This window comes from Argentina anserina, chromosome 6 (assembly GCF_933775445.1).
Source record: "Argentina anserina chromosome 6, drPotAnse1.1, whole genome shotgun sequence".
Lineage (NCBI taxonomy): Eukaryota > Viridiplantae > Streptophyta > Magnoliopsida > Rosales > Rosaceae > Argentina > Argentina anserina.
Genome location: NC_065877.1, coordinates 7,811,734 through 7,835,447, shown reverse-complemented (window position 1 = coordinate 7,835,447; position 23,714 = coordinate 7,811,734). Strand labels below are relative to the sequence as shown.

The window sequence follows — 23,714 nt, the reverse complement described above, 5'->3', positions numbered from 1 at the left end:
CGGCCTACCAGCACCCGACCCGACCCGGACCAGCAGCACCCAACCCGACTAGGACTAGCAGCACCCGACCCGGACCAGATTTGATAGTCTTATGGCCGGTGCCGGTGCCGACTGTAAGTTTTATCAGTTTTTTGGTAACAATACCTACCGCATCCGTAGTTGGTTGTGACAAAATTGGTATGGCTTTCAATATTTCTAACTTTGTTGACTGCTATACATGGATTATTGATTCGGGTGCATCTGATCATATGACTTATGACAAATCTTATTTTACCGTGTTGTCTCCTCCACCCATACCATATGTTACTAATGCTAATGGTGAGGCATTTCCCGTATTAGGGAAAGGGTCAGTTCGTATTACTCCTACCATAGAGCTTCACAATGTGCTCTATGTACCTGCTTTATCTCATCATTTGATATATGTTCCCCAATTGAACGCTGATGCTAAATGCTCTGTGACATTTTTCCCATGTATGTGATATTCCAGGATCTTCTCACCGGGGAGTTAATTGGTCAGGGGTATCTGAGGGGCCGGTTGTTTCATCTGGATCAGACATATGCAGGGGAGAAACCAGGGGCCCAGTCTCGGACCGCCTTAATCTCCACTTCTAACAAGTTAAGTGAAGTTTGGTTATGGCATCGTCGTTTAGGGCATCCATCTTTTAGTGTTATGAAAAATCTATGCTTACTTTGGTCATTAGCGTGGATGAGTCACTTTTACGTTGTGAGACATGTGTTTTGGGTAAGAGTCATTGATCTACTTATTACTCTAGTACTTCTAATAACCATCGTCTTCCTTTCGAATTAATTCATTCTGATGTTTGGGGACCCTCCAAAGAATCTACTGTGTCATGGATGCGTTATTATGTGTCATTTATTGATGATTGCACCTGTCTTTCATGGATTGTTCTCCTCAAAACTAAAGATGAGGTTTTTCCCGCTTTTCAAGCCTTCTATACCACTGTCCAAACATAATATAATGCCACCATTAGAGTTCTTCGTTCTGATAATGGGGGGAATATGTGAATTATGTCTTTCAGGAGTTTCTTAACACACACGGAATTGTTCATCAAACAACGTATCATTATACACCTAAGCAAAATGAAGTTTATGAAAGGAAAAATCGTCACTTACTTGACATGGCTCGGTGTATTCCTTTTAGTGCCCATATGCCCAAATACCTTTGGGGTGATGCTGTCATAACTTCCGCCCACCTCATTAATCATCTTCCCTCTCGTGTCCTTCAGGGCAAAGTTCCATATGAGGTTATGAAAAGAGGGCAAAGTTCCATATGAGGTGCTTGCATCTCATGTCTCCTTACCCTCTTTTCATAATCTTCTTGCCCGTGTTTTCGGTTGTGTTGCTTTTGTCCATCTTCCAAAACACCAGAGATCTAAGTTGGATGCCCGAGCCATTAAATGTATGTTTGTTGGGTATGGTGGACATCAGAAAGGGTACCGGTGCTATCATCCGCCTACCGGGAAGTACTATGTCACTATGGATGTTACTTTCTTTGAGGACATGAGCTATTTTTCCTCTTCTGATACTGCTTTTCAGGGGGAGAATTCATATTTTGAAGAGCTATATCATGGAGAGGGGGAGATAAGTGAGCCAGTAGATATGGTGACAGGTTCTATTGAGATTACCAATGTGTTAGCTACACATGCACCACCGGATGATTCCGGCAGTGAAGTCACTCCAGAAATTCAGGTACCAGCAGATGACAACACAACTGCCCCTCATGTTTCTACACCTGAACAATGCTCTCCTGGTACGGAAGATCACTCATTTGAGGTTAGTCATTCTATTGGGACTAATACTAGTGAGGCTAATAGTAGACAATATGTCTTGCCAAATAGGTCTACTCGGGGTCAGCCAACAAAAAAGTATGAACCTACCCTTCAGGCTAAAACTAAGTATCTTGTGGCAAATTTTATGTCTACCAAAAGATTGTCTAAGTCATATGAATCATTTGTGAATCAAATATCTACTGTATCAGTACCTAACAAAGTGCAGGATGCATTAAGAGATCCAAAATGGAGGAAAGCAATGGAAGAAGAGATGGAAGCATTACAAAAAAACAATACTTGGGATCTTGTATCTCCACCACACGGCAAGAAGACTCTGGGATGTCGTTGGGTGTTTACAGTGAAGCATAATCCAGATGGGTCAGTGAGCCGGTATAAAGCACGCCTAGTAACAAAAGGGTTCACCCAGACATATGACATAGACTATGATGAGACATTTGCACCTATTGCAAAGATAAACACTATTCGGGTATTGCTCTCTTGTGCTGCTTGCTTAAACTGGCCACTTAGACAGTTTGATGTTAAGAATGCATTCCTTCATGGAGATCTTACAGAAGAAGTGTACATGGATCTCTCGCCGGGGTATGCGCCCGCTTCTCCAAATAACTCCGTATGCAGATTGAGAAAATTTTTGTATGGTCTTAAACAGTCACCTCGTGCTTGGTTTGGAAGATTCTCACAATTCATGAGGAAAATTGGCTATATGCAGAGTAATTCAGACCACACATTATTTCTTAAACACCAACAAGGGAAGGTAACTGCCCTAATCATATATGTTAACGATATGGTAGTTACTAGTAATGATACTATTGAAGTAGACAGATTACAAAAGCAGCTAGCCACAGAGTTTGAGATGAAGGACTTAGGTACACTCAAGTACTTCTTGGGCATTGAGGTAGCCCGGGGAAGTGATTGTATCTATATGTGTCAAAGAAAGTACATCCTTGATCTACTAACGGAGACATGTATGTTAGATTGCACTCCAATTGATACTCTTATTGAGCAGAACCATCGGTTAGCAGAGTACCCAGATCAAGTGCCCACTGACAAAACTCGTTATCAAATGCTAGTTGGACGCCTGATTTATTTGTCACATACCAGGTCAGATGTTGCGTATGCAGTAAGTGTGGTGAGTCAGTTTATGCATAATCCAAGTGTGGATCACATGGATGCTGTTGTGAGGATTTTGAGATACTTGAAGTCAGCTACATGGAGAGGAGTAATGTTTTCTAATCACAACAATATCCTTGAGATTTGTGGCTTCACAGATGCAGACTGCGCTGGAAATATTACAGATCGAATATCCACATCAGGGTACTTTACCTTTGTTGGAGGTAATCTTGTTACATGGAGGAGTAAGAAACAAAATGTGGTAGCTCGATCTAGTGCTGAAGCAGAATACAGAGGTATGGCTCAGGGAGTGTGCGAATTGTTATGGCTTATAAGTTTGCTACAAGATTTGGGTATTAAGCCTCAGTGTACTATGCAGCTGTATTATGACAATAAGGCAACTATTGATATCTCCAAGAATCCTGTGCAACATGATCGTCATTTTATAAAGGAGAAACTAGACGCAAAAAACATCAGTTTTCCTTTTGTTCCTACAGAAGAACAACTTGCCGATATGCTCACAAAGAGAGTGTCTAAAAATGCCTTTTATGATTCACTTAGTAAGTTTGGCATGGTTGATATGTATGCGTCAATTTGAGAGAGAGTGTTGGCGTGAATCATGGCCCGTAATTCACGAAGTGAATCACGGAAGGGATTGTGGGATAGTGGGTGATGCTTTCTCATTATATATATAGGACATCAATATGTATAGATTCATGAAGAAAGTTTAATATAGTTTTCCACTGTGTCCTGATCACCTTTTACGGCACAGAAGTTCGAAGATGACGCCTCACCATTAACAAACACCACCAGAACTAATTGTAGTTCATTTATGCCTGGACGTGTCAAACTTCATCAATTTAAGGCATTTTTACTTGTACGTAACTGAAATGTGCAGTACGTTGTTTGCAATTGCTTCCGTTGTATGTGCTTTGATATTGTTGCCAGCGAGCTGGTGTAAGTTTCAGAATACGAATAAAGACCAGGCTGGTGGTTCATAGTTGGATGCCAATAACCATGAAACCTGGTAACGTTCGATCTTGTTCTACAAACATACAAGATTAGTGGATAGTAGGCTTTAGCTGCTGCACTACAAATTTAATACGTTGCCCGATCTCTTCATTATTCACTGGTTCTTTCACTGTGAGTCACATTAACTACTAAGACAGCATCTCCAACATTTTTAATAAAATTTCTCTATTAAGAAGAAGCAAAAACCAAAATTTCTAAAAACAATTTGGCTTCAATTCCAACAACTTTTCTATTTTACAGAGATCCACATTTAAAACACCAATAAAATATTTTATATTTAAAACAAATTTAAAAGGATGTATTTATGACAACAATATATTATCAAGGTCAAAAATATCTGATACATCATTCAGTATTGATTTCCTTCGAAGTTCATGCTCAGGGAAGAACTTTTGCTTAAAACAACTATCTGATTACCTTCATAGTGGTGCCACAACATAACTAGAGCATACACATGAAGACAAGTAGACTTGATTTTTTTTTTTTGCACCATCAATCCCATGATATGAACAAATTACTGGACCAAAAATGTTTCTCTCCTTCCAGCTTACCCCGATCTCGAACTCAAAATGAAAGAGGAGCATAGTCACTCACCCGTACCATCTCGTTGAAAGAAGCTGCACAATCAGCCAATTCTCATTCAGAACCCTATTTGGCTATTTTTACAAGTGCTTGTAGCCACCATTTTATTTATTAGATGTACTCATGTACGTCAGTGTGTAATCATTCTACATTTCTACTCGCTCTCGATCCTTGAGCTGCAAGTTCCCAATTACTGATGGATTTTTTTTGTTTCTTTGGAATTAAATTACAACGTTTCCGTTCATTGAGAAAATAATTCGATCAGTTGGTCGATCTAGTGTTCTAGAAGATGACAAACGACAAATCAGGATCCTTTATGTTTATCCCTCTTCTAATAATCGATTTTCCTCACGTTTTTGTTGTAGCTTATATCTCTGCTGGGTCCAAATTTTGGCGATGGGGAAGGCTCTATCTATGGACATTAGAGTTTTTAGAGGACAAGAAATCAAATCAGGATGAACGCGTAGTGTTTTTTCTCCTAGCATTAAGTGTCTGCTCTGAGGCTCTGAGCATTGACATAACACTGAAACTACACATCCGCTGTGGATGTTGTTTACATGTTCATCAATGAGAAGTTAAGATTGAGCTTTCAATCTTAATTTTGTAACATATCTGGTTGTTTAATTGTTCACCAATAATTAGAGGTTTAGCTTGAGCTTTCAATCTTTCGTCTATACTCTCTACCATGTTCATGAGTTTCATAACTGAAGTCCAGTTAAAAAAATCAAATAGGGATGTGGAATTTACCGTCATAGTTTTTTGGTTAAAATTTTACAGCTATTGGTTATGAATAATGGTCGAACTCAGGCAGCCGCTAGACGGAAGGGAATGAGACGGTCTCTTTTAGATCGGTTCCATGATCGTAGGTTGTGTGGGGGAGCATGAAAAACCGGGTCACTAACGATGGTGAAGGTTCACTAACGATGGATTGAATAGGAGTCGAGCTCGTAGTTTTCTACTTCTCTTGTTAATTTATGTGAGTTCCCTAGTGCATTTGGGTTTTTGACATATTGGAAAGCGTCGTTAAGAAAAATAAACCGACAATAGGGCTGAATGCTGATGTGACAAAGTAGTCATACCCTCACTCTATTATTTATTTATTTTTTAATTAAAGACCAATGGTGCTACCCTAAACCATGATTAATGACACCGTTTAATACAGTGAAGCGGATATTATGCATAAACCTCATATTACAATTATGCACGAAAAGAATCTCTTGGATTATAACTTGAGTCTCCAGTGTTATATCGACGTACTACCTTATTTGTTTCCCAATAGTAGTGGTATATAAGAGGGAGATTTTTTTTCAATTAGAACCATCTTGTTAAAAACTTTTTAATTGATTGTTGTTTAAATCTATTTTTCGGTCATAGTTTTTAATCTCAACCGTTTAAATAGTAGGATATAAATGTAGATTAAATATACATATGTTCAGTAAATTTAGTAATCGTTAAAGTATCAAAGTAGATCAAATGAGTAAACAAACTAAAATTGCCAAATATAAATCGTTCAAGTTCATAATGAGTAAATTACATATAAGAATGTTTTAACGATTGTTAATTTTGATGAAATTTTATATGGAATTGAGATCGAAAAGTGGATGAATCAATCCTCACAAAATGTTCTTTATTAGAAAAGGCACCGTATATCAGATACATAAGTCAGTCATGGACAAAAACCTATGGATGAAAAGCACGTGAGTTTGGTTACTAAGTGACTGTGTGAACAGTATTGTTGCGGCTAAAATATCAAACAATAGTATAACGAATATCAAACAACTTTATAACGGATAGATCGTTGGACTTGATGGTTGTGAATAAACACTAGAGTTTTTTTTTGGTTACAACTTACAAACACTAGAGTTTTCTTTAACACGCGGAAGTCTATTATTAGCACGTCTATGGATCAAGATATGTAAAAATAACAATCTCATATGGATGTAAAAGTAAATAAACTGGCCAAACTCTAATAATAGGGAATGCTCATCTTCTCTAACAAATAGCACTCATGTGGAACGTACGTTAGGTTTTGATTCTTCGATGGTATTATTAGAACAACAGAGCAAAAAAACTAATCTGCCCAAACGCATGAGTATTCAGTACAAAAACTCCATATACGTGTTGAGAAACACTAATTTTCTACCAGACGGTGCTCATAGTCCAAATTGGTATAGGGTAAATTCCTCCTATGGTACCTGATGTTTGGCTACTTGGACAATTTGGTACCTAATGTATGAAAGAGGACAATTTAGTACCTAAAGTTCTCAAATTTAGGTCATTTTGGTACTTATGTTAATTTTGACCATATTTTCAGGGTTATTTCCGTCATCTTATCTCAATTTTACTTCATTTTTTTATAATACCTCCAAATTGCCTCTAAGTTATCACTAAAAATTTGATAACTCATCCACTTAGTATCTGTGATGATTTACGTATATAAGTTTTCATAATGTAGTTATCAATCTAAATTAATTTTAATTATAAGTAATTAAAAAAATTTGATAAAAATTACAATTGCATAAAGACAATTTATTTCCTTTGCAGAAAATAATTAGGATACAATAAGTATATTAAGAAAAATATTTATTTTCGATATATGCGAAGTAGATGCTAAGTGGAGTAGATATATCAATTTAATTATCTCCAAAGAGAGACAATTATAGGAAGAAATGAAGAAAAATGTGAATTTAATGAGTTTAGGACTAGAATGACGGAAATAACCCTGAAAAAATGGTCAAAATTGATAGAGGTACCAAAATGGCCTAAATTTGAGAACTTTAGGTACCAAATTGTCCGCTTTCATACATCAGGTACCAAATTGTCCAAGTAGCCAAACATCAAGTACCATAAGAGGAATTTACCCAATTGGTATATCATGATTCATGACCTATAGTTTTGGGTGGACCAATAGGACGCTCTACTGGAGCTGAGTTCTAGTTGCTGCAGGCAACCCAAACAAAGGGCACAAGACTGAGGATCTGGGAAGAGGTACACAGACCCTTAACTGATTTGACCATTCCCTTAATTGTTTAGCATCATGCTCCTCAACATGAACTCTGCTGCATCTTATGCATTTGTTTTTTTCTCCATAACATGCACAAGCATTGAAGGAACTTAGGCCATCTCTGACTTATGGGCTATTGAATTGTGGCACACTTTATCTCCGACAAATGAGCTAGTGTGTTAGAAGAGTGTGTTCAAGTAGCCTAAAAGGGTCAAAAATAACTATTTTCAGATTGTTCTGGCACACTAGCACACGTGTATCCCGTTAAATTATATATATATATATATATATTTTTTTTTTTGATGAATAATTTCATAAATATATAACAACATTGTTTAGTGAATATATATTTCATTATTTGAAAAAAAAAACTATATTTCTCTTTGTTGAAATAATACTAGACACAAACATACCCACTAGGTGTAGTTTAATAACTATATAAGATGGTTATTTAAAGATATTGGTGGTTACTTGAAGATATATGTGGAAAATGTTTATATATATTTTTATTTTGAATTATCTGTTTATTTTGTAAGTTACTATTGTATCCCTCCTAATTTTATGAGTACTAATCTTTTTTAATCATTGACGGTTAAAATGATATATTTTTTTAGAAATGGTTACCAAGCCCTCTTCTGGTTATTAGAGTATAGATATTACAACATTAAATTTGAATTATATTTGTATTTTCTATAGTGTAATAACTCCTTAAACATACAATAACACTACCGATATAATATTAATATTTTTTAATGAACGAACAAACAATAATCATTTATTAAAACTAATAATTTTTAACTAAATTATAAAATAAAAGTGACAAATATAGCAATCATTTAAAATAGAACAAATAGTTTTTTACTATGCAAAAATATAGGCAACGTGAGTTATTTCCGCCGTCTGATTATGCCTATTATCCGAAAATGCCGACCGATACACCAAATGATTATGATTACTAGTATTTTGTAACTATTATTTATGTAACTTAATTTAGTTAAATTTCATGTAATTTTAATTTTTATGAAATAAAATGTTAAGTTTTAATATTTTTCATAATACATTTATAAATTTTATCTTTATAAAAATAAAGTTGTAATTAAATGATAATATATATATATATGAAAAGATACTAACACATTAAAAAAATATTAAAGAGCTACATTATAACACACTTGTGTTAGAGACAGTTGATGTCACATCGATAAATAATATCGATTTAGTGTGCCACAATATAGCTCAGGGACTACAAATAGCCATATAGGTTGGAGATGACCTTAAATTCAGGATCTCTTCGGTAGAATTGAGATGGAGTGCTCAAGATACTTTGCCCAATGCCTTTAAATCTCGACGTCATTTTTATCACTCATCATTATTACATGAATAGGCTTGCATGTATGTATGCATATACGTCTATAACTATTATAACTACGACAAAACACAATAGGTGCTAACCTTCATCTGATAGTTTGCACTTTTTTTAGAAGTGATAGTTTGCACTTGAGATGTCAGTTATATGAAAAATAAAAATAAAAGTTGATACCTTATTCAAGATTCAGATTTGCGTACTTGTTATATAGACCGGTAATGGATGTCATGTGTATAAGGTTTTCGTCTATTCATCATGTGAAATCTTAAAAATTATTGTTTATTTTTCTTTAAAAAATTCTTAAATGCGCTCTTGACATTGCTACACACTTAAATCTCACAACTCTATTTTTAAAAAGTATAAAACACCTCAAGAACTATTTTTTAATTTCCATCTAGTGCAAACTTCGGTTGACTTTTCATCTTGAAAATGGCAAATCTAAGAAAAAAAAATTGTGGACAAATTGGCAGTCCACATGATATTATCAAAGAGATTCTCTAGTATCATGTACCAAAGTGACCAAATATTGTGCCATTTATATTAAATAAAAAGTGATAAATGAAATAATTAAAATGGGGAAAAAAACTTGCCAAACCAGCTTTAGTCCGCCAGAGCTAAAGACAGCCAATAATTTAATGACACGTGTTCCTTAACACCTTAATATCTTCTTCTTACTCTCTCCCTCAAACCCCCGTGAGGTATGAATCAAAGATCAATGGCTGAATAAGATAATGGTGATAGTGATGATTCTGATCACAACAAGGGTTTTTAGGTAAAGTAACAATAATCAAAAGAGAAGAAACATTGGGAAATAATCATACTCACCCAAATATTCCTCTTCTCTTACTCACGCGATTGAAGCTAGCTTTTAGAATCCATGCCTTCATCTATTGCGTCTTAGTTCGATAACAGTTAGGGACTTTCCTCAGACTGAAATTTGAGAAGTAAGAAGAGGGAGAGGAGGATCTTCTTCCATGGAGGAAGAGAAGAAATCTGATCTGATTGCTGGGAAGAGTAGAACATTTCTTTAAGCTGGAAAAAAATGACGCGTGTTGTTAAATTGTTGGCCGTAGTCAGCTCTAGCTGACATGGCTGGTCTGTTAAGTTTTCCATGTGCCAATGGACACAAACTAACCGGCATTTTCATAACAATTTTATCCCAAAAAATTGCACAAAAAGGATTCAAATTAGGTAAATCCCTTAAAAGAAAATATAGTCAAATGCTCTAATTACTGAAGGGAGATTTCACTAAATAGTATTCAAATTATCGGTAATTTTAATTTTTAATATCTCATATTTAGAAACTATCACATTGATACCTCATGTCTTAATCTTAGTCCAATTTTGGTTTATTTCGTCAACTAACACCGTTAATAGTTTCATCTCACATCAATTTTTAAGGGCATTTTCGTCACTTTATTTTCCTCCGATCTCAACTTTCATTAAAAAAAACAGATTGATTAATATATATCATTTCATGACAAAATAAATTAACATCCTTCATTTACCAGAACGATTACAAACAAGCTAAAGTTCGCAATTACAAAATAAACTAGTATATATTTCATATTGTATATATCCATCAACCAATAATTATATTGTTATAATAAAATGCTTAAAAGCTTTCTCATAGGCATTTAAATGTTTCAAATGTAAAAGAAAATGTTAATTTATTTTGTTATGAAATAATATATATTAATCAATCAATTTTTTTTAATGAAAGTTAAAATTGAAGATAAATAAAAATTAAAATCAGAGGAAAATGAAGTGAGAAAAATGCTCTTAAAAATTGGTATGAAATGAAATCATTAACAGTATTAATTGACAAAATAAATAAAAATTAAGTTAAAATAGAAATTTAATATACTAATGTGATAGTTCCTAAAAGTGTGTATCAAAAATTAAAATGAGCGATAATGTTTAATGAAATGCTTGTAAAGACGTAAAGTTGGACTTTCAAAGTTCAACACTCTCTCTCTCTCTCTCTCTAAATAATCTCTGCGTGTCTTACCTTTTTCTCTCTCTAAATGTTTATATGTTTGAGAACCAAACTGGTTCCTTTTTGCTTTTACGAGGAACGCCCCCAAATTTTCCTCTGCAGCATTCTCTCTTGAAACATCTCCAGCCTACCAAAAGAGGCAAAGAAGCTCCACATCGAGCTTCTTCCTTGTCTCTTTTACCTGAACGAAAACGAAAGCTCCACAAAAGAATAAGCACCAGATTGAGAGCCTCCCCTCTTTCTTCTCATTCCCTTGTCGATTCTGGTGAGTGTCCTCACTCTATACAAACCCACAAAACCAAATTTTGTTTTGCTGTTCGTCACTATTGATTTTGGTGACCGAACGAGTCCAATCCATTTCTAATCTGCAATGTCATACAGTGTTTATGACCCTCTCTGTTTCATTTGACTGTCTCGCCATTTTTGTGAGGCCCTGTCTTCTTCTGTTCCTGATCTGTTTCAGAATTTGATCACTTGGGTTTTCTCACATGATCAAGAACTTGAGACCTTTTTGCCTCAATTACAGAACACAAATTCTCAGTTTCCGAAGCCAGGACCATTCTGTTTTGGTTCTTTAAGCTTCGATCTTTGATTTTTACAGGTGCAACATAGCCCTCAAACTCGAAAAGGAACCTTTTTCACATAGTTTTTATTGGTTTTGTTCTCTGGTGAAGATCTGAGAAAAATCAAGCCTTTTTTGCTTGCCATTGTTCTTAGTTTAATTCATGATCGATCTTCCACTCTGTCTTCCCCTCTGTAAAGGCTATAACACCGTTGCTTGTAAAGAATATATTCCTCACTAAAAAGGATGAACCTGGCCTAATCAGTTTCTCCCATAAATTATATCTTAACCACAAATTAAGACAGTTTCAATTTTAATTCTTCCATTTTCAGCTTGATTACGTTGATTCCTAAGCTGTCTCCATTTGCCCTGCAACTGGGTCTTTTATATTGCCGTTGAATGATCCATTTGACGCTTATAAAACTCCTTTGTTAGATATTTCCTTTTCTCTGGCCAGAGCCGGACCCGGAATCTGTTAACTAATATTGCTTCTTTAAACCCCTCTTGGTATTTGATTTACACCCCGCCTCTGTTTTCCGACGACTTTCGCTTCCAAAAATCATATTTTTTCTCTGCTACAGAGAAAATAATAAGACCCATTATTCGATAATAGATTCGGATAACCGCATCACTAGCTATTTAAACTCTCTTACATCTCATTTCAGATTTCAGAGCCCACAAAATTCCGATCACTAGAAGCAATGCGGACCAACAGAGGAAAGATCCCAAAGGTAAGAACTTTATCTCCATTAAAGCTGTTTTGGTCGAGGATATCGAGCTGTGCCTAAAGCCAAAAACCCAATACGTATTCGTCGCAGAATTCATGGCCGGGAGCAGTAGTGAGGAAATGGCTTAACATACCAACCGGAGGGGACGAGTTCCATTCCGATTACTCTGTTAAAAGTAAGTTTTCCGTTTTCTTCTTTTTTTAATATTTTCTTGGTCTTCTTTGTCTGGCGGAACTGGTTTGCTGAACTTGCTGTTTGTTGTGATTTGTGAACTGTGTCAGATGCAACTGAGAGTAGGAGGAAGAGTTGTTCGGACCAGGACCACTACGTCGTCGTACCGGACGATATTGCAGGTAACGAATTCTACTGTGTAGCGCTACTGTAATACTTCCCGGTACAGCTTCGGCTCGATTACATCCACGTGGCATATATTCTGTGACCTCTGAGCCGCCGGAGATGATCCAGTTGGACGGAAAACGAGTCCTTCTGGGTTTTAGTTGGGTCCAGTTGGGTTTCCAACTCCGAGCGATTGGGGTTGTGCCACGTGGACGGTGGAGGATGTAGGGGGGGGGGTTTGAGTTCATGTACTCTAGGGGTTACAGGTTACTTGCTACTTTCTGTGAAAGTTGATAGGCTTTTCCAGTTTTGGGTTTTGAGCTTTGAGTATTTTATTAATCAGATTTTTATTTTGTTAATTGTTTCTCTAGATGGGTGGTTGATGGAGGAAACTTACGGCCCAAGTTTTACGCCGGAGGCACCAGCTGTCACCGACAATCTCAACCTCAGGTAACCCCAACTCTACATTTCAGAGACCATGTAGCTTTCTTGTTTCATACTTTTTGTTTACGACCTCTAGTTAATGTGAACGATTATCAACTGTTGATGTGATGTAGTTGCTTCTAAAACACTTTCCGGATTTAGGGTTCCAGTTGTTACTATCTATAATTTAGATTTCCATGGTTTGCTTTGAAATTTGCTTCTTTGGACAAGTGTTCTGTTTTGGAGTTTAACCAACAGAATGGTGCTTTTGGATTTGCTCGTTTGGTTTTAGGATGTTCGTGGGGACGTGGAATGTTGGAGGCAAGTCACCACACGAGGACTTGAACTTAAGGGAATGGCTTAGAACCCCAACTCCTGCAGATATCTATGTTCTCGGGTAATTTCCTCATTTGCATCCCAACTTAGACTGCTTTCTTGTTTTTAGCTTTGTCTGTTTAATAGTCTCCAGTTATACCGGTCCAGCCTATAGTGACACCATTAGATCCAATCAAGCATTCCTTTTATACTTGAGCAGCGGTTATTCTGCGTATTTTTAGTAGCACAACATCAACGTTATCAAAAGACATAACTTGTCTGACTGTATATTTGTATTTTCTTGTATTGTTCTTAATAGGTTCCAAGAAGTTGTTCCTTTGAACGCTGAAAATGTATTAGGTGCCGAGGACAAGGGCCCGGCTGACAAGTGGCTTTCCCTTATTCGCGACGCTTTAAACAAGAATGACCCTGGACGTCCTAATCACAACAATGTCAGCCATAATGATCATCAAGCACAGCTTGATCAGCAAGGCAACATGGTGCCGAGGCTCAGCTTCTCGGACTTGCTTTCCTTAGAAGATGAGCTCAGTACTGCAGATTTCGAAAGACTGCTGAATTTGAATCCCGCATCAACTTCTAGTGGAGAAATCTCACCGTGCACCCCGTTTGGGCAGGGGATGCAGGGTGTAAGTCCAATGCAACGACATCGTTATTGCTTAGCAGCGAGCAAGCAGATGGTGGGAATTTTCTTGTGTGTGTGGGTTCGTGCTGATCTTTGCAGACACATTAGCAACATGAAAGTCTCGTGTGTTGGTAGAGGCATAATGGGATATCTTGGGAATAAGGTTAGCTAGTTTGCTACATTTTGTTAACACTTAGTGCTTGGCTACATTGAGATTAGCCTTTATAATGTTGTTTATTTACTTTTCCTGTCACAGGGTTCAGTTTCAATAAGCCTGACATTGCATAACACAACCTTTTGCTTTGTCTGTGCTCACTTAACTTCTGGTGAGAAAGAAGGGGATGAGATGAGAAGGAATTCAGATGTCATAGAAATTTTGAAGAAGACAAAGTTTTCTAACTCTTGTAGAACACGACCAGTTCCTCCTGATAGCATAATGGACCATGAGTGAGTCTTTCTTCTCCCGTATAACTAAATACAGTGTATTTTTCCCAGACCAATAAGCACATATAACTGGCAAAAGTAAATTATCGTTCTTGAAATTTTTTTTCCCGCAAATCACCAACAGAAGTGTACTCTTATGCATCAAGTATCTTATAAATCTACTTTCCGTTACAGCAAGATTATTTGGCTTGGGGATTTAAATTACCGGCTAGCAGCTGCTTGCGCCGACACTCATGAGCTTCTGCAGAAGCAAAATTGGCAAGCACTTTTAGAGAAAGATCAAGTAAGATTATAAGTAATGTAAATATTTGTTTTGTTTAATTCCAAGTATAGAGAAAGATAATTTCAATCTTATGCTTGGATTCGATTGTGCTTGGCAGCTAAGAATGGAACAACAAGCTGGTAGAGTATTCAAAGGGTGGGAAGAAGGGAGGATATATTTTGCTCCAACATACAAGTACCTTGCAAATTCTAATCATTATGTTGCCCAAACTTCGAATTCTAGAGAGAAGAGACGCACTCCCGCCTGGTAAGAATTCCAACAAGATTCCTGTTTCCCTATTATTTGAGCTGTACATGAATTATTGCATACATTTTTGAATGGTCCATTCATATAGTTTATTGAATTGAGGACCAAGTAGTGATCACCATCATCACACACACACAATAACATTTGCAATCTTATGTTTCATAATGTTTATCATGAATTTTTAATTATATACACATTCAACAAGTGGAATTTATATCTGTAGAGTGTGGATGCCTATGTGGTACATATAGCAGTACATTCATTGATAATAATCTTACGACTACACCTTAACCTAAAGCTTTGCTACTTAGTTACTATGTCTATGTACTGTACATCTATACACTTTGATAAGCACCAATAATAGTGTAGTGTACTTAAGCACCTCAATAGTGTTTTGTGGATCACTTCTATCATTTTTATTATACCTGTATAGAATGTAGGCTGCAGGTCTTTGGTTTGTTGATAAGATGTTAACATTTTTGTTAAGCTGAACACTTTCTGCATTAATCTTTAGAGTAAGCGCAGAGGGTGGGGATTAAGATATCACTTTCCAAAATTAGTTCTTCTGCTGTAGACCACATGAACTCAATATTCTTATACATGCATCATAATCATTTGCATTGCACATTAATTGAAGCATTCTGATAAGTACAGTTTAATATAAATGGTAGAGTTTGGCAGGTAAGACCTGTTTCCTACCTCCACTTAGAAAATATACAAGTGACATGTACAGAGACCGGCCATTTCTGCAATTCAACTGCATCATTATCATCTAAGAAACACTGTCACTCTCAAAACAACTTGCCTTTATTTTTATGACCTCCAGGTATCTTATATCTGTAAACCAACTCAAATCAAGTTTCGGAATTAGGACTACCTAACAATATTCATAACATCTGCATTCTTGTAAATCACTTTCAAGTTTATATCATATCAGATTAGGATTAACAACACGTACATTTAAATGTGGTACGAATAGTTCTAGCACAACATTGTTGAGAAGCTAATGTGGGTCGCAATGCATATTTGCAGGTGTGACAGGATTCTATGGAAAGGAGAAGGCCTTAAACAGATGTGGTATTTGAGAGGCGAATCAAAGTTCTCGGACCACAGACCGGTCTATTCTTTGTTTTCGGTCCAGATAGACTTGGCCAGCAAGAAAAGACCCAAAGCTGCTGTTCCCACAAACACAGCAAGTAACAACAGAGTTTGTCCGAATTCTCGATTGCCGGTAACATGCGTGGCCAAAGTGCAAGCCGAAGAGCTTTTAGTACTCACAAGAGCAAAAAGCTGCTTAGACACAAGTTCATCCAGGTTCTGAGTCACACAAGCTATATAAGGTTCCTTTTTAAGGACCAATGCAGAACTTGGAGATCAACTAGCAGCGCAGTTGTAATGGGGTCTCTGAAACTGAACAGAAGCACCAGCAGTTGGGTTTCTGACACGTTCCGGACATTTTCGACGGTTTGGGACGGTGGGGTGATGATATATAGATGTATAGTGAGTAGTGAACTACAAGCAAGAGTGCGGACTAGTGAGGAGTTAGCATGGAGAGTGAAGTGGCTGCAGCTCTGGGCATCTCGGACATGCGTGAAAGCGTGGGGTTTATAAAGCTATTTTGAAAGGGGGAACCAGCTTTTGATACAAGTTGATTTTGGTGCTGGTGATGGCAGAGGAATTTTATTCTCTTTTCTTTGAATTAAATAGAGGAGAGGATGTAGGACAGTTTCAAGTGAAGGCTGGGTTTAAGAGGAAGTGGGATGATAGGGGTTTGAACTAGGAGATTGTCATTTCACTCATTTGGGTTGCCTTCTACAAAATATTAATGAAATTATTTCAATCCATGTGGTCTTTGAACTAGTGTAATTGGCGGATTGTGCGCTACAACAAATGCCAATAATCAAATCCCAATTAAAAAAAAAAAGCTTTCCATGTAATGTGAGTACAAGTCTAAACTCTCAAAAGAATCCAATTAACTGAGATATGAGCACAAAAATGACTAGTCTAATCGATTTTTTACTCAGCTCTCAATTCTCTGCGATTTGAGCAAAAAAATGACGAGTCTAATGGACATGTTACTTAGCTATGTAGTATATTGTCTAAAGATTCAAATTCAACTGTGGAGAGTGGTCATTCTTTCTTCAATTTATGAGTCCAGGCTAAAGACTCATTTCTTGTCTAGTAGTAAGTAGTCTAACTATGGTAGTACCAATAACTCTTACGTGACTTCTGTTACTTCTCTTACTACACACTAGTAAGTAACCTAGATTGCCTATAAAGGCAAAGCGTTGTGCTTAGTCCCAGACTATTAGGGAATCATAAAAGACATTTTAAGACCTAAAACCTAATTTCTACTGACATATTTTGTCAGAAACACTTAATTCTCATGATTATTATAAGCAGTAAAATTTAACTCCAATTAGCGTAGGAAAGAAATTTTGAGGGTCTGAGAATCCACACCTAACAACTTATGGTGGTTACTAAAATTCAATCTTTGAAGTTGGATTACTAGACTAGACACAAAATCTAGTGAAATATTCTTCTCTATAACAGATAAACGCCCAATATGAGGTAATTTTTTTCCACCCTTTTTAGGCCAGCATTTAGATACCAAACTCTTCAAACACCACTGATTTATGAGTTATGACATTATTGTCAAAAGCACTTGAGACTATAAATTTTTCTCTACTATCAAATGAAAATGGACACAACCAGAAACCCCAACAAATCAGAAAGCTCCATTCTCACTTTTCAGGTGCTTTGTTCATAGCACACTAACTAGTAACCAAACCACCTCTTATTGTTTTTGCCAAAAATGATAAGACTCGGTACCTCATTCGGAACCCTCTTTCCCTCCCCCACCAAATCAACTCACGCCACGTCCCCCATGACCTAAGCCACCTTCTCGGATACGCGAGCATCGACGTCCGTGACGCACCGCACGCTGCAACCCGAAGCTCCGGCAACACGTGTACGGCCTCCATCGCATCGTGATCGTGCAACCCACTCTTCCCCATCTCTCTCTCATTTTCACACAAAAAAACTTAAAAACAAAACCAAACCCAAACCCAAGTACTCAAAGTGTTTCTATAGATCTTTCTACACGATCTCCATTCCGTACATTCGCCGGCGCATTTTCCGGTGATCCCGACGCCGGAGAGTTCTTACGTTCCTGCTCACAGATCCCCCGCGATCGCCGCCGACAGCTTCCTGCTTCAGGTTCGCACTAACTACCGTCGCTTCGATTCGTTACACACTGAACTAGTTAAAGAGTATCTTCACTTCAATACATTGGATGTTTTGGGTTCTGAGATTTCTAGAAGTGAATAAGTAAATAAGTAAATCTTTTGTTTTGCTGGTATAAGTAAATTCGAGACCTTTTTTGTTTTTGTTTACTCATTTACACTTGGATCATGGTTGCATTTGGTCTAGATTTTCGATTATGAGGGATCGAATTTGACATCAATCTACTACATTTTCTCGGTTGTGAATGAGCCATGGTGATATGTTTGTGTTAGATCATTGTTGTAATCGTCTGTTTTTTCGCTCTGCAGATAACATCAATGTGCCTTGTTGTGGAAAGAAATTTGAATCGGAGGGTGTTGTTACTGGAGCGCTGGATAGGATAAGGAAGTGGGATAGCCTCAGCGGAGAAGAGTTTGGGGTGAAGCAACAATAATGGTATGTCTGGTTTCTATTTTTCGCATGCATTTTTTTTTAGCAATGTGGCTATAACACACTTGATGATGACATTGTGTGCGTTTTGCATAGTTGTATTTTGGTTCCAATGTTAGGATGTATGGATAGAAATGTATTTGGTTTGGTTGTCCGTGTGGTGTGCCTGCAGATTTTTGTCAGTTGTGATTAGAACTGAAATCCGTGTGAGGATAATTCTAGGTTCCAAGTAAAATGTGGTGCACTCATGATAAAATCAGCAAGCAGTGGGGGCAGTTACTATGATCATTGTCTTATTATGTAATGAACAGTAGTTGTAAGTGGTAACTGGTTAAGATGTTTGGCTATACTTATATCGCCTTATTGACATTAGTTTGTTCTTTTATGAACTGTAGTAGTTTGTTCTTTTATTGACATTAATTTGTTTCTGAAGTGTCATTTATCAGTCTTTTCAGAATCAGGGCTTTTGGGTGGCAAAGGGTACCGGGGGTGTAAACGATGGTGAGAGGCTTTGTGGTAATTCATCTACAACTGAGCCTAAGCGTTCTCATCAATGGTTCATGGATGGTCCTGAGGTAGAGTTATTCCCTAACAAGAAACAGGCCATTGAAGTTCCAAACACCAATCTATTTTCAGGCTTATTGAATGCGAATGTTTCTCCCTGGGGAAATGCTCCCAGTTTTCAGTCGTTCTCTGGGCAGTTCACGGAAAGGTTATTTGATTCTGAAGGAGACAGAGCGGTGAATTTTGAGGACAGAAACACATCACTTGGCTCAGAAAAAATGAGAAAAGTTAATGAGGATCTATTTGGGAATGATTCCTCATTTGGTTTATCTATGTCACATTCACTGGAAGATCCTGGATTGAGTTCTAACTATGGTGGTTTTAGAAAAGTCAAAGTCAGTGAGGTCAAGGACTGTGAGAATGTCATGCGTGTTTCTGCCGGACATGCTTATAGTCAGGGAGATAATGATGCCACGTTGACACCTCATGTTTACAAGGCTGAGGACAACTCAGGATCAATGGGTCTCACTTATAAGAAAGAGGATGAGAACTTCATATCTATGAGTGACTCTTTTACCAGGGCAGAAAACAATTTTAGATCAATAGGACAACCCTTTACTAAAGGGGATGAGTACACAGGAATTTGTCAACCATACAAGGAGAATAATAATACCCTATTGAGGAGTGGAGTACGGAACAAGGGTGACAGTACTATCATCTCGATCGGTGAAACTTACAACAAGGCGGATGGAAGTACCATGTCCACCGGTCATATATATGATAAAGGGGGAGACATATCGATAGGTCATGACTATAGCAAAGTTGACAGTAGCATGTTGTCGATTGGTCACTCTTACAATAACGGAGAGAGTACTATCATATCCTTTGGCGGTTGTGATGATGATGATGATGATGTAAATACCTCAACAATTTCTGGTTATGAACTTATGGGCCGACCTTTTCCAAAAACAGAAGCTATGAATGAGAAAGACTTTGGTAAACTAAATGCCACCGCATTTGTAAATCGACCGCATATAATTGCTGGAGCTGAAACAGTTTCCAGGAAGAAAGATGACCAGAAAACGTCTAAGAAGGCTACTTCAAACAACTTCCCTTCAAATGTCCGAAGTTTGCTGTCCACTGGTATGCTCGATGGAGTTCCTGTCAAGTATATTGCCTGGTCGCGGGAGGTAAATTCTAGTTCTCATGCATTCATATTTTAGATTAGATCATTCTTTGGTGACATGTATATTTCATGCGCATGTTAGAAGGAGCTGCAGGCTGTAATTAAAGGTTCTGGATATCTATGTGGCTGTCAGTCATGTAACTTCTCTAAGGTGAGGCTTTAATTTTTCTTTTTAACATCTAAAAAGTTGGTGTTGACCACAATTTAATGACAAACTGGGTTTGAATTTTATATCCAGGTAATCAATGCATATGAATTTGAGCGTCATGCTAGTTGCAAAACAAAACACCCCAATAACCATATCTATTTTGAGAATGGGAAGACCATTTATGGGATTGTTCAAGAGCTCAGGAGCACACCTCAGAATATGCTCTTTGACGTTATTCAGACTATCACGGGTTCACAAATCAATCAGAAATCTTTCTGTCTTTGGAAAGGTGAAGTTAGTTCTTAGTTCTGCTGTCTCGCCCCTATATATTGGAAATTGAACATTTTCTGTTCCTTTTCTTTTCTTTCTTTCTGATAAGTACTATGGATGTCTTCTTCTAATGCTACTACCTCCACCTTTCCAGAATCGTTTTTGGCAGCAACACGTGAACTCCAACGTATATACGGGAAGGGTGAGGTGAAACAAGTGTCATGAAGCATGCACCTTTGCTGTTAAGGCAGGGTCTTGCTCATGTTGTGCATACAAGTAACCTTTTTGTTGGCTCTAACATGTACTCATTGATGGTGAGTACACGCCATATTCGCAAGGGCTCGGGGTTATCATGTGAAGGACAAACTATTATCATAAAGCTTTATACTGAAACTTTTACCCCTGTTGTTGGTGCTTCGATGCCTGATGCCATGGTGTAGTTGTAGCATAACTCTTGAACAAATGAAATTTTAAGAATTTTGTTACTTCAGGAATGATGGAATTACATTTTTTCTTAAGAATTCAGTGCTGCAGTTGATCCATTAATTTTCACTATTGCTGATCATGAACTATGAGTGTGGCAATAGTACCATGGATACTAAGTCATAAAGTTTAGCACAGTAGATTGAGCAGACTATTCCTCATTTAGTTTCCTTTGCATCATTTGGAAATTTAGTCTCGGATCATGTTCAATTAACTGATGCACATCTGGATATTTTCATTATTGCTGTTTTCTTTCAGATTGTGAATGATGCTTTCCAAAAGCAGTGAAAAAAGTTTTTAAAGCTATATGGATATTAGATTCATTTAGTCAGGTTACGCCTCATCTCTCTCTACAATTCACTTGCAAGATGATGCAATCGTGATGACCTCAAGGTTGGATCTATCTTTTTCCTCTCCTACTTGTTTATTTGCTGCTAGTTCCTCTTCTAGGGAGTTCTCTTTGCTCTTACCCCAAACAACAAGATACAGGCCGATAATTATGACAGCAGCACCAAGTAACCTGTAAAAGGATCGAGTTAGCTACTTTCTTGTATACTATAAATGTGTTTTCGTTGTGGATTCCACATCATATAGATTTACCTTCCAAGAGTTAATTGCTCCCGCAAAATGATGGAGCTCATGACAGCAACAATAACCATGCTTAGGGGACTAAAAGCTGTCACAAACACAGGGCCTCTGTGTTTCATTACCACTCCTTGGATGTAATAAGCTAGTCCTGAACAGAATATTCCCTGCACAGATCAAGTTTATGCGAGTATAAGGCATTGGCATTCTCACTCCGATTTAGCTTTAGATGCTAATGGTTCCATATTCTTACACTGTAGACAGCTGCCAGTAATTTTCCATCCCAATGTATAGCCCAAACGGCAGCGTTTCCCCTTTCCATGACTAATGCTACAGCAGTTCCTTCCAATGTGCCCATCAGGCATATCCAAGCTGAAAGGGAGAGCTCAGCAGGATATGTTCTTAGTGTCATGGACTGCAGAAACATACTAAGTGCATCAGTTATGATGAGGACCATCAATTACCGATTCTTAACAACACAGATAGCATGTAGAATTGTAGATATAAATTTATGAAATATGCACCTGCAGAATCATGAAACAAGCCCAGCAGAAGCAACCAGCTGTGATCATTAGAGCACCCTTAATCGAACTATGAATATCTACACCATTTGTTTGCTGTTGGGTACTGGTGGTTGCTCTGGTCCAAAACAGCTTCAAAAGTGGCCCTTTTACCAGTGTCATGATCATGGCACCTGCAACTGTTGCTGCAGTTCCGAGCAACTTACTCTGGCTCCGGATGCATGTCATTTTTACTTTCTCGAGCCTGAAGACAAATATAGGCACGATAAGTGATCGGGCAGAGAAATCAGAGTTGGAACAGTTCGATCTGACTTGTTGGCACCAAATCGTCAATAGCATGATATAGCAAGCAGTAAACTCCAAAAAATTAAAACGGTCAGAATATGAGTTCACACCATCTATCAAACCTAACACAAGCTTTAAGCACCAGTAAAACATGTTAGCCTTGAGGTAATATCAAAAAGAAAGAAAGAAGGAAAAGGTTATCATTTCTGTTCAATTTTTGTAGGTGCATAGTTAATGTCCTTATTCAGAAAGAAGCATGTTATTACCCAAGAATCCAAGCCATTACAAACGTAAGAGCTGGAAGAATATTGGACATAGCTGCTGCAAAGGTTGCTGTTGTGTACTTCATTCCTAAGTAATACAAATTTTGATCAAGAACTGGCCTGCCAAAGAGATCATAGAAGAAGAAGAAGAAGAAGAAGAAGAAGAAGTTAAGAAAGATGAATAAACATGAGACTAAGAGAAACCTTGTATAGCAAGTAAGATCTTACTCTAGCAAGCCGAGCACCGTTATCTTGATGAAGATGTTAAGTGTCATCTTTGGCCTTACTTTTCTGCACAACAAAATCAAACGCTGGTTTAGTCTCTACCGCTCTACCTGATATGTGTGTGCATAAACTTAAGAGATCCAGTTACAGACTTGTCCAGAACCACTGCAAACGGAGCAACAACTAGAGTGGCAACTGCGTGGCGGTAGACGACGAGTACATAGTTGCTCACCCCTTGGTTAAGTGCAGCCTTGCAAAGAATATCCATCCCCGCAAGCCCGAATTGCAAGAAAACAACAGCAAAGAAAGGCTTTGCAGCTTTGAACCTTTCAAGGAATCCATGGCTGCTCATTTTGTACAGGAAAGCCTTTCAAGAACCTTACTTGACTATTGGAAATGCAAAAACTTCTCCAACATATGTAAGGAAGCAACTGCCCCAATGAGAATGTCTATAGCTATATATAACCCTTTTATAGAAGATTGTTACTCACAAACTGTAACATCACCAGACATGCACTTAGCATACATGCAAATCGTACTTTGAAATTAGAAGAAACCCACTATAGGTTATTAAAATTGAATTATTAGGCGAAAATGCCTTTCACCAAACATTTGATTAATGAAATTAGAAGTTTAGAACTACTAAATGGTCTTAATAAACCATGGTTTAAAGTCTCTAGTGCCTCTA

The 23,714-nt window shown here is 37.4% G+C and overlaps 3 protein-coding genes across 6 annotated transcripts; 2 read left to right on the top strand and 1 right to left on the bottom strand.

Annotated features, from left to right (window-relative positions):
• Positions 1–10,986: 10,986 nt before the first annotated feature.
• LOC126801141 (type I inositol polyphosphate 5-phosphatase 8) lies at positions 10,987–16,741 on the top strand. Of its 2 annotated transcripts, none has more exons than XM_050528607.1 (11): positions 10,987–11,166; positions 12,129–12,194; positions 12,282–12,366; positions 12,473–12,544; positions 12,899–12,977; positions 13,243–13,347; positions 13,585–14,071; positions 14,165–14,355; positions 14,527–14,635; positions 14,733–14,881; positions 15,914–16,741. In XM_050528607.1, exons 2-11 carry the CDS (start codon positions 12,165–12,167, stop codon positions 16,200–16,202), a joined length of 1,596 nt encoding a protein of 531 aa, XP_050384564.1. In that variant the 5' UTR covers positions 10,987–11,166; positions 12,129–12,164; the 3' UTR covers positions 16,203–16,741. The 2 variants fall into 2 exon arrangements, with proteins under 2 accessions (XP_050384564.1, XP_050384565.1); XM_050528608.1 differs by lacking the exon at positions 10,987–11,166 and adding an exon at positions 11,434–11,502.
• A 1,203-nt stretch (positions 16,742–17,944) lies between these two features.
• Positions 17,945–21,211, top strand: LOC126801142 (uncharacterized). 3 transcript variants are annotated; one of them, XM_050528611.1, is made up of 6 exons: positions 17,945–18,100; positions 18,436–18,562; positions 19,012–20,250; positions 20,329–20,397; positions 20,485–20,683; positions 20,819–21,211. In XM_050528611.1, exons 2-6 carry the CDS (start codon positions 18,560–18,562, stop codon positions 20,887–20,889), a joined length of 1,581 nt encoding a protein of 526 aa, XP_050384568.1. In that variant the 5' UTR covers positions 17,945–18,100; positions 18,436–18,559; the 3' UTR covers positions 20,890–21,211. The 3 variants fall into 3 exon arrangements, with proteins under 3 accessions (XP_050384568.1, XP_050384567.1, XP_050384566.1); XM_050528610.1 differs by having other exon boundaries at positions 19,003–20,250; positions 20,332–20,397; XM_050528609.1 differs by having other exon boundaries at positions 19,003–20,250.
• Positions 21,212–21,352: 141 nt separating this feature from the next.
• LOC126801151 (WAT1-related protein At2g37460) lies at positions 21,353–23,464 on the bottom strand. Its single transcript, XM_050528619.1, has 7 exons — positions 23,179–23,464; positions 23,030–23,092; positions 22,805–22,921; positions 22,257–22,497; positions 21,986–22,147; positions 21,748–21,899; positions 21,353–21,667 (listed from the first exon to the last, which is right to left on the bottom strand). The coding sequence occupies exons 1-7, from the start codon at positions 23,376–23,378 to the stop codon at positions 21,505–21,507; spliced, it is 1,098 nt and encodes a 365-aa protein (XP_050384576.1). The 5' UTR covers positions 23,379–23,464; the 3' UTR covers positions 21,353–21,504.
• Positions 23,465–23,714: the final 250 nt, after the last annotated feature.

Bases quoted from the DNA above. Each gene is read 5' to 3' on its own strand.
- LOC126801142 (XM_050528609.1), top strand. The intron at 20,251-20,328 runs GTAAATTCTAGT...TGCGCATGTTAG, and splicing joins ATATTGCCTGGTCGCGGGAG to AAGGAGCTGCAGGCTGTAAT. The intron at 20,684-20,818 runs GTGAAGTTAGTT...CCACCTTTCCAG, and splicing joins ATCTTTCTGTCTTTGGAAAG to AATCGTTTTTGGCAGCAACA.
- LOC126801151 (XM_050528619.1), bottom strand. From the start codon at position 23,378: ATGAGCAGCCATGGATTCCTTGAAAGGTTCAAAGCTGCAAAGCCTTTC. The intron at 22,922-23,029 runs GTAAGATCTTAC...TCTCTTTGGCAG, and splicing joins ACGGTGCTCGGCTTGCTAGA to GCCAGTTCTTGATCAAAATT. The intron at 21,668-21,747 runs GTAAATCTATAT...ATCCTTTTACAG, and splicing joins GAGCAATTAACTCTTGGAAG to GTTACTTGGTGCTGCTGTCA.
- LOC126801141 (XM_050528607.1), top strand. From the start codon at position 12,165: ATGCGGACCAACAGAGGAAAGATCCCAAAG. The intron at 12,978-13,242 runs GTAACCCCAACT...GTTTGGTTTTAG, and splicing joins ACCGACAATCTCAACCTCAG to GATGTTCGTGGGGACGTGGA. The intron at 14,356-14,526 runs GTGAGTCTTTCT...TTTCCGTTACAG, and splicing joins GATAGCATAATGGACCATGA to CAAGATTATTTGGCTTGGGG.